This window comes from Rhincodon typus, chromosome 4 (assembly GCF_021869965.1).
Source record: "Rhincodon typus isolate 14 chromosome 4, sRhiTyp1.1, whole genome shotgun sequence".
Lineage (NCBI taxonomy): Eukaryota > Metazoa > Chordata > Chondrichthyes > Orectolobiformes > Rhincodontidae > Rhincodon > Rhincodon typus.
Window position 1 is genome coordinate 35,250,334 of NC_063335.1, and position 9,792 is coordinate 35,260,125.

At 41.0% G+C, this 9,792-nt stretch overlaps 1 protein-coding gene across 4 annotated transcripts in view; it reads left to right on the forward strand.

The window, feature by feature from the left end:
• pomgnt2 (protein O-linked mannose N-acetylglucosaminyltransferase 2 (beta 1,4-)) overlaps positions 1-4,855 on the forward strand; it is a 45,965-nt gene extending 41,110 nt beyond the window's left edge. For all 4 annotated transcript variants that reach the window (XM_048595776.1, XM_048595777.1, XM_048595778.1 and 1 more), the window contains one exon: positions 87-4,855. In XM_048595776.1, the coding sequence (XP_048451733.1) occupies positions 159-1,913 (1,755 nt within the window). In that variant the 5' untranslated portion in view covers positions 87-158 and the 3' untranslated portion in view covers positions 1,914-4,855. The remainder of the gene's footprint in view (positions 1-86) is intronic.
• Positions 4,856-9,792: the final 4,937 nt, after the last annotated feature.

Genomic DNA, 9,792 nt, shown 5'->3' on the forward strand with positions numbered 1-9,792 from the left:
CATCTTATGTTGGGTATACAAAAGAATTTCTCAATGGTTTTGATTAGAAGTAACTGCCTGATAATACTGTCTTCTTCTTTTTAAAGAATCCTGACTTCTGCCTTGGCTGAAGAAGCTCTCATCGCCATCTCTTCGCTGTGAAATGCATCTGTCCCTACATGCATAGACTACATTGCAGAATGAGCATAGCCATTATTTTCAATGCTTTGCTTGTGTCCTTCCTAGCGGCTGTGTTATGGAAGTATGCTAAATTGTGGGAACATGCTGTGTCTATAGAGGAAGAGTTGTTGCGTTCCCAACAGACTCAAGAGCTGTCCCAAATAAAGATTGATTACCATGCTGCATTGCAAGCCCTCATGGAAGACGGCACCAGAATGGCTTGCACAGGAACAATGCACACTGAGCGGATCTGCCGGTTTGAATCCCTCTGCTACTCTACTGATGTTGATGAGTTTGTCTTCTTCCACAGCAATGCTTCTATCTTGCTGCCAAATCTAGGCTCCCGGCGATTCCAGCCTGCTCTGCTGGACTTATCTTCTGCTGAGGATCATAGCGCACAGTACTTCAATTTTGTAGAATTGACTGTTGATGCTCTTAAGTTCATGCCGAAACCTGTCTTTGTGCCAGACGTTGCATTGATTATGAACCGTTTCAACCCAGACAATCTCATGCATGTCTTTCATGATGATCTCCTCCCAATTTACTACACCATGCAACTGTTCCCAGACTTGGACCAAGACTCACGATTGGTGTTTATGGAAGGTTGGAATGAAGGGCCACACTTTGACCTTTACAAATTGCTGAGCAACAAGCAACCCCTTCTGAAGGATCACCTGAAAGGTCTTGGCAAGCTGCTTTGCTTTACAAAGTCTTATGTTGGTTTGTCAAAAATGACAACTTGGTACCAGTACGGGTTTGTTCAACCTCAGCGACCAAAAGCAAACATATTGATATCGGGGAATGAAATTAGGCAATTTGCAAACTTCCTGGTGGAAAAGTTAAATATTACCACAGACTCCAGTGGTGAAGGGTACATTGTGGTGTTCAGTCGCACAATCAATAGGTTAATTCTGAATGAAGCGGAATTGATCTTGGGTTTGGCACAGGAATTTCAGATGAAGACTATTGTGGTAACTCTGGATGACCATTCTTTTAGTGATCTTGTGCGATTAATTCGTGGAGCCTCTATGTTGGTCAGCATGCATGGAGCTCAGCTGGTGATGGCACTCTTTCTGTCCCCAGGTGCTGTAGTTGTTGAACTTTACCCCTATGCTATTAATCCAGACCATTACACGCCTTATAAAACCCTGGCATCTCTCCCAGGTATGGATCTACAGTATGTTGCCTGGCGGAATACGAAGAAGGAGAATACGGTTACCCATCCCAATAGGCCATGGGAACAAGGTGGAATTGCTCACCTTGCTCAATCTCAACAAGAGCGTATAATAAAGAGCAAAGAGGTTCCTCGCCACCTATGCTGCCGAAATCCTGAATGGCTGTTTCGTGTTTATCAGGACACCATAGTGGATATCCCATCAGTGATGAGTGCCATTCATCAGTCAGTGGGATCCAAACTTCCTGTCAAAAAGATTATGGCAAACAGTTTAATATATCCCGGAAAAGTGAGAGATTCCAAGTGCCATTCCCCTGAACAGGTCACTAATGTTGGAAAGTTGTCCATTTCATGGGAAGTACCTTGGAACCTGAAGTATTTAAAAGTAAAAGAGGTGAAGTATGAGGTATGGATCCAGGAACGAGGTGAGAACACCTACATGCCTTACATCCTGCCTTATCAGAACTACACATTCATGGAAAACATTAAACCATTTACAGCCTACATGGTTTGGATAAGGTGCATCATTAATGAAAACCTTCTTGGCCCATTTGCAGAGGTACTGACTTGTAACACATAATGCAGTATTGTTAGACAGACAAGAAGAAACATCATGTGCTTCAATAAATTGTGTGGCTTAGAAATGTGTAATTCAATATTTATTTAGCCCTGTAGCTGAAAATATTTGTAGCGAATAAAGGAACAGATCTTAAATAATAGTAGGTATTTTGGGGCTTTTGTGCACATTTGAGTGAGCTCGTAGTCAAGCGCTGCCCTGATGCAAAGAAATGTAGATTCAGAGCCAATTAAGATTTGGCTGAATTGCAGTTCACCCTGGTTGGGGCAGATCATAACTAAAATTAGTAATATAGATTTAGACTGGTTTGTTACACAGTGGTTGGATAAAACATAAGGAGTACCTGAAATCAGAAGCTGAATGTCTAAGTAAGGGTTGTACCATTCATCGTGTCAGTGTGTGAGCCAGAGGCAAAGTGAATGTTTGGGTCCGTATGAAGATAGTGCTGTTGAAGCAACAACAGCTAGCTTGCTTCCACTAACAAGTTAGAAGTTTTAAATATCATTTGACTGAAGTAAAACAAAACAACCAAAGCTTCTTCAACAAATATAATGATCATAACTGCTGAGCGCTTGTGAGCTTTACACAGGCCTGCTGCGTTCTGAGCCACAACTACAAAAAATAATGCATGATGATTGCAGATAAGCTAAAATGAATTTGCTTGGTAAAATGTTTGTGTTTTATAAATCTTTCTCTTCCCCTCTGTGGGAAGTTCCCATTATTAAAGGTTGGTCCAACCTGATTGGAAATGACTTCGTTATACCTGCTTTATTGCAGAATGGTTGGTTCCATCGCTGTTTCTGCAGAAAATGTAATAACCACAACTACCTTAAGATGCTAAGAACATGTTCATTTATAGGCTGTCTGTTCTCCATCTCCACAAAGTGTTGATTTCTTTTCATATGTTGATAAACCTTTGCTAAAGAAATTAGCCTAGGTGCTAAGTTATTTCAGTTCCCTTCACTTTGAATTGATTCTCCCAGCTCTGCAATTCTGTGTATAATTTTCTTTTAAAATTTACCTGATATTAAATTATGATCTTAAAAATCTTCTTTCTGCTATCCTCTATCTCATATTGGAATCAAAAAAGCCCAGGGTTGACAATTGCAGCTAAATGCATGAAATTCTACTGTTAATCTCCATCATTGGCTGAACCTCTCCACTCAAGTGTTACTCCCAATATAGTCTCACCAACTTACAATCTTAATTCTTCCCCTTGATTTATGTGTTAGAATCTTGCTCAATGTTTACATTTATATCTTTACTTGCAATAATCTTATCAGATTAAATGCAGAAGTAGAATTTAATATTAAATTTAATATTAAATTAAATTAACATTAATAAATTTACATTTCCATTGGAAAGCATTGGTCATTCAATCCAGCTCAGGTGCGTTGGACTGATTGACATCTCCTGTACTATTTATTCTATGATTCTATATAACATTGATGGGACAGAAAGTATTTGCAGGTCTTGATACCCTTAGTTCCTTTTTGTGGTCATTTTAAAGTCAGGATGCTGTGAGCTTTGGAGGTGAAAATGTTCCAATTATTTTGCCAATTTTGACCTTAGTAGAGTTTGTGTGGTTGGGCTGTGCTATTAGAATATATTTGGTGAACCCCTGTTCTTCTTCCAGTGAATAGTGCATGCTGAAAATGTCCTGGTGGTGGAATTGGTAGATCTTGAGTTCAGGTGTGGTGTTGCCAATCTAGCAAACTGTTTTGCCATTAGTGGTGCTGAGCTTCTTGGGTTATTGGACATGCACCATATTCAGGTGTCTATTCCATCACACTCATGAGATTTCGACACGATGGAAAGGCATAGATCATTCAAGTGAGTCACTGGTCAAAGAGTATCCAGTATCTGATCTTAAAGCCACTGGTTTCTCCAGTTTAGCTTCTTGTCAACATATCAACAGTGGTGGACTCTGCACTGATGAGGTTACTAAAGATCAGGCATAGTTGACACCTTTTCTTGGAGATGGCCATTGCCAAGCACAGAAGCTGCCTTATTGGAATTATAACGTGTTGAATGAACATGAAAAACTGGACTGTTTGTTATGAATTATCCATATTGATTCATTTTAAAAATCAAAGAGAACATGAAATAGAAACAAAAGCTGCCAGTGTTCTCAAGTTGTTGAATGAAATTTTAGTGCTGGCTAAAACAGGACTGGATTGCCAGTACCTGTAACGTCAGGTTAATGTATTTAACAACACAGGTATTACAGACTTACTGCTATTGGATGACAGCTTTCTTACGTGATTTACTAATAACCACAACAAATTACCGGAATGACATTCAATAAATGTGAACAGTGCTGCATAACACCAATTTCAGTGGATGAATAAAGGAAAACCTGCCTTTATATGGCATCTTTTACAACCATCAGATGTCTCAAAGTGCTTAACAATCAGTTTGCGCCTGGATCGAAGACAAGAAAATACAAACTGTTCTGGGTAGCAGGATGGACTGATGAACAATTGCACAAGTTTTAAATCTGTAAGAGAAATGAATAGATAAAACAAATTTGAAATAAAAAACACTTGAACCTTGGGAGCCAAGCAAAAATAATATAATAATGTACAATGTGTGCTGAGAGTGTGTAAAATGACTACTGTGAAAATTTTGAACTGTCTTTAATATTTGTCTGGTTTTTAATCTTTGTGCATTAGTTTTCTTTTGCATCAGGGAATGTTGACTATTTATTGAGTAATTGAATTGATTTGTTGCTCAGTGTGTCATTAGCTATACAGAAGAAACATGCTGCTTTAACTTTGGCGTGCAGTTTATTTAATACTGTGCCCAGGTATGTTTGTGCATTATTGTTCAGGCAGAATTTGAGCCAAAGGCTGAGAGATTTTGTTTTATGTTTGTTTTTAGACTTAACATAAATCTGTATGGAATTTCTGTATCTTGGAGATTAAATATAGTATTAAGAGATACAACTTTCTCCTCTGGATTCTTTTCCATACTTTGTCTGATCTTTTTAATCTACACTTTCAATTGAAATTATGAAATTGAGATCTATGCTGCAAAAAAAAAAGAAACTGGGAAATTCTCCAAATCCATAATTACTCATTCATGTTATAATTTGCAAAATGACAGAATTAAAGGTGAGGTCCCTACACCCTTGCAGATTCAGATAGTTTCATCATTCCATGGTTATATAGAGGTACAAAGTACAAAAACAAGGAACTTAAGTTAAAACTCACTCAGAGATAGTAAGAACTGCCGATGCTGGAGTCAGAGATAACACAGTGTGGAGCTGGAGGAACACAGCAGGCCAGGCAGCATCAGAGGAGCAGGAAAGTTGATGTTTCAGGTCGAGACCCTTCTTCAGAAATGGGGGGAGGGGGGAAAGGAGCTCTGAAATAAATAGAGAGGGGAGGGGTGGGGCTGGGGAGGGTAGGTAGGATGGCGGTAGGTGAGTGCAGGTAGGCAGTGGTGGGGATTGGTCAGTGAGGTAGGAGGAGTGGATAGGTGGAAGAGAAGATGGACAGGTTGTGACAGGTTATGTCAGATTTCTGAAGAAGGGTCCCGACCCGAAACGTCAACTTTCCTGCTCCTCTGATGCTGCCTGACCTGCTGTGTTCCTCCAGCTCCACACTGTGTTATCTCTGAACTTAAGTTAAAACTTTATAAATCACTGGTTAATCCTCAGCTGGAGGATTGTGTTTTAATTCTTGCACCACAATTTAGGAAGGATTTTAAGGCCTTGGAGAGTTTCAACAGAATGGTACCAGGAATGATGTAAATTGAACAACTCAGGAATGGGGATGGTTCTTCTTGGAGCAGAGAAAGTCAAGAGGAGATGTAAAAAGTGCTAAAAAAAATCTGTAGGGTTTTGATAAGATAAACAAAATTCCCTCTGGCTAAAGGTTAGCGCAGTAGACGCATGGGGATCACTTGCAAATTCATTGGCAAGCCAAACGTTGGGACAAAATGCTGTAACTTCCTCCTTAACATCACAGCACATGTACTTAGTGCACACAAACTGCAGCAGTTCAAGAGGGAGGCTTACCAACTTTCCAAGAGCAGTTTGAGATGGGCAACAAATGCTGGCCTTGCCAATGATGACCACATCCCATGAAAACAAAATCCACAGTGTCCAGTTTGTTAGGGTGATGTTAACTTAGGTGGCACACGAAACTGTGCAGGCAAAAGCACCAAGTTACAAAGAGACATGGGCAGACGTGAGTGAGTGGGCAGGACAGTTCAGTATGCTGGAGTATGAGGTTATCGAGACTGGCCCTGAGAAAGATGAGCTACAATTTGTTTTAAATAAGAACAGAAAATGCCAGAAAAATTCAGCAGGTCAGGTAGAAATTGCGAAGAACAGCCGAGTCAATATTTATTGAAATTGATTCGAATGAAGTTGAAGTAAGGAGGTTCATCTTCAATACACAAAACCTTGGTTAGACCCCATCTGGAGTAACAATATTCAGTTCTGGGCTATGAATCTCTGGAAGGCTATATAGTCTTGTAGGGGGGTGCATTGTGGACTCCCAGGATGATACTGGAGCTTAATCAATTCATTTATGATAGGTTGCATATGATAGGTATTTCCTTGAATTTGAAGCGTTCAGCAGAGGTTTAATTGAGGTCGCTAAAATGTCTGAAGAATTTGGTAACTGAACACAGCGATCATTTTTCTTAAAGTTGGATCTTGGCCATTTGGGAATGTAATCAAGAAGCTTTTTCTTCACACAGTGAGTGGTGGAAATCTAGAACTCTTTTCCCTCAAAAAGCTGTGGATTTGAGGTCAGTTGAAACGTTAAAGGCTGAAATCAAAAAGATTTTTTTAGACATGTTAAATAAAGATTGATGAAAAGAATTGAGTTACGGATCAGTATTTTCCAACAGATTTGGCTTGAGTAGGTTGAATGGCCTTCTCCTGTTCCATTGTTACTATGTAAGTGATGAGCTGAAGATCAAGGACTCTTTATATATAATGTCTCATTGCAATGGTTGTTCCTGTTAGCAGTTACCTTACCAGCCAGGACTAATGAAATAACTGCACAGAAGTCAGTATCCCATCACTAAGTCACTGTTTATTTACACATGCACAATACATGGACTCTGACCAGACAGATCAGATCCAGCGACAACACCGTGTGGAGCTGGAGGAACACAGCAGGCCAGGCAGCATCAGAGGAGCGGGGAAGTTGATGTTTCAGGTCGGGACTCTTCTTCAGAAATGGGGAGGGGGAAGGGAGCTCAGAAATAAATAGAGAGAGGAGGGGTGGGACTGGGGAAGGTAGGTGAGATGGTGATAGGTGAGTGCATGTAGGGAGTGGTAGGGATTGGGGTGTGGGTTGGGAGGTGTGGATAGGTGAGATAGAAGATGGACAGGTTGTGTCAGGTCAAGGAGGTGGGGATGAGAGGGAGCTTGGACATGGGATGAGGCCAGGGGTGGGGAGATTTTGAAACTGGTGAAATCCTCATTTAGACCATCGGGCTGTAGGCTCCTTAGGCGGAATACGAGGTGCTGCTCCTCCGGTTTGCGGGTGGTGTCATTGTGACACTGGAGGAGGCCCAGGATGGACATGTCATTCAGGGAGTGGGAGGGGGGAGTTAAAATGGTTGGCAACCGGAAGGTGTTGTCATTTATTGCGTACAAAGCGCAGATGCTCTACGAAAAAATCTCTGAGTCTAAGTTTGGTCTCACCAATGTAGAAGAGGCCACATTGGAGACCGTTTCAGAAACATCTTTCTTAATTTACTTTCTATGTTTTTCCACTGGATCTCATTGTTCTTTCCATCTATTCATTTTGCTTTGGAATGTGGCTTTACGATAAAATCAACATTCTAATTTATACTTCCTAGTTTAAACACTGTGTGGCTCAATCTTCCATTTTGAGCAATTAGATAATCATGCTACGCTCGGTTTGTGACAAACGACTACACTTCCCAGTCGCGCGCGAACCACTTCAACTCCCCGTCCCACTCCTTGGACAACATGTCCATCCTAGGCCTCCTCCAGTGCCACAACGATGCCACCTGAAGGCTGGAGGAACAGCACCTCATATTTCGCTTGGGAACGCTGCAACCCAATGGTCTCAATGTGAACTTCACAAGCTTCAAAATCTCCCTATCCCCGACTTCATCCCAAGACCAATCCAGCTCATCCCCACCTCCTTGACCTGTCCGTCTTTCCTCCCACCTACCCGCCCCTCCCTCCCAACTGACCAACCCCCATCCCAACTCCCTACCTACACTCACCTTCACTGGCTCCATCCCCACCTCCTTGACCTGTCCGTCTTCTCTCCACCTATCTGCTCCTCTATCCACCTTCCATCATCACGTCCCCCTCTCTCTATTTATTTCAGAGACCCCTTCCCCTTCCCCATTTCTGAAGAAGGGTCCAGACCCAAAAGATCAGCTTTCCTGCTCCTCTGATGCTGCCTGGCCTGCTGTGTTCATCCAGATCTACACCTTGTTATTTCATACCCCAGCATTGGCAGTTCCTACTATCTCTGAGAGAATCATGCTATTGCCTGCCTGCTTACACAAGCCACAGATCCTCTGCAGAGGGCACATTTTGAAAAGAATCTTTTGGAACATTGATCTGTTGATCAAGATCCTGTGAAACATTTACTGCGGTAAGCACGAAGAATGCTGAATAGCATTTCTTTACCACTGACTGTAAATTCCAAGCCAACGTAGCAATGATAACACTACAGTCAACCTTTTTTTTTAAGTTTTGAAGTGTGCAGTCTCACAGGCAAGATGCAACGTGTAAGAGATGTCATTGCTGAAATTGCACTGTATTATTGGCACTCTGATGTTTTGATGTGTCCCTATAGGAAAATTCTTTTGCCTGTTACATCAGTAAAAGCTTAAAACCCAGACGGTAAGCCAATTGTAAGATGGTGATATTTCATCCCATTCGTAATATAATTCTCTTTGTATTCCATTCTGGAAACATGCTATCTGGATATTTGACTGTGAATTTTTTTTAATGTGAGAGGCTGATTCTGGGCAAATATTCCGATTGACTTTACTCTAAATACCAAGTCATCCTGTAACTTAGTATATGTCTGGTTTGGTATATACGTGCTACTGTAAATCTAAGAGTTACATAGGAGTAGCCTAGGAGTCCATGAAAGATAGAATTGAAAAGTGTTGAAACTGGAGCATCCCCAATTGCTTTGTGCCTGTCACACCATTTTGATGCTGACTTCTGCATCTGCAAATATGCGTTGAGGGATGTTTGATCAGATGACAGTCTCCTTCCAGATTCTGCTTTCCTTTATTTCAAGGTTATTTTCTGCAAGGTTAAGCTAACAGATGTGATTTAGTGCTGTGGTTTCATTTCATGCTGTGACACTTCTATTAAAAGCTTGTCTCTTTTTTAATTGGCTGATTGTAAAATCCAATGTTTTTTTCCAGTCCTTATCATTTTACTTGGCAAGTTTGCCAGAGTGGAGCTCATATACACAGCTGACAGTGCAGGCCTTCTTTCTGAAAAGTACTCAGAGTAAAGCAAATGATAGATGACATAAAAATGTAGGAAAAAGGAGCATGAGTAGGTCATTCAGGCTTTTGAATCTGCTCCACACTCAGTATCCTGTCGCTGCTTTATCCCTATACTCTATGATCCCTTTAGCCCTGAGAACTATATCTAACTCCTACTTGAAAACATTAAATGACAATGACAATCCCAGTGCAGAAATGGTGTTCAGGATGATACACATTTCACCTTCTCTCCTGAGTCACAGTACAGCTTTACACAGTTCAGTTTTCAGTTGGAAGTCCTGAATCTCAATCCACCTCATGTACGTATCCTAAACAATCCACACCTTTCTGAATTGCTTTTGTGTCCTATAACTACAGCATGTGCATTTAAAGCAGTAAAACATTGCTAAATGCTTCCCAG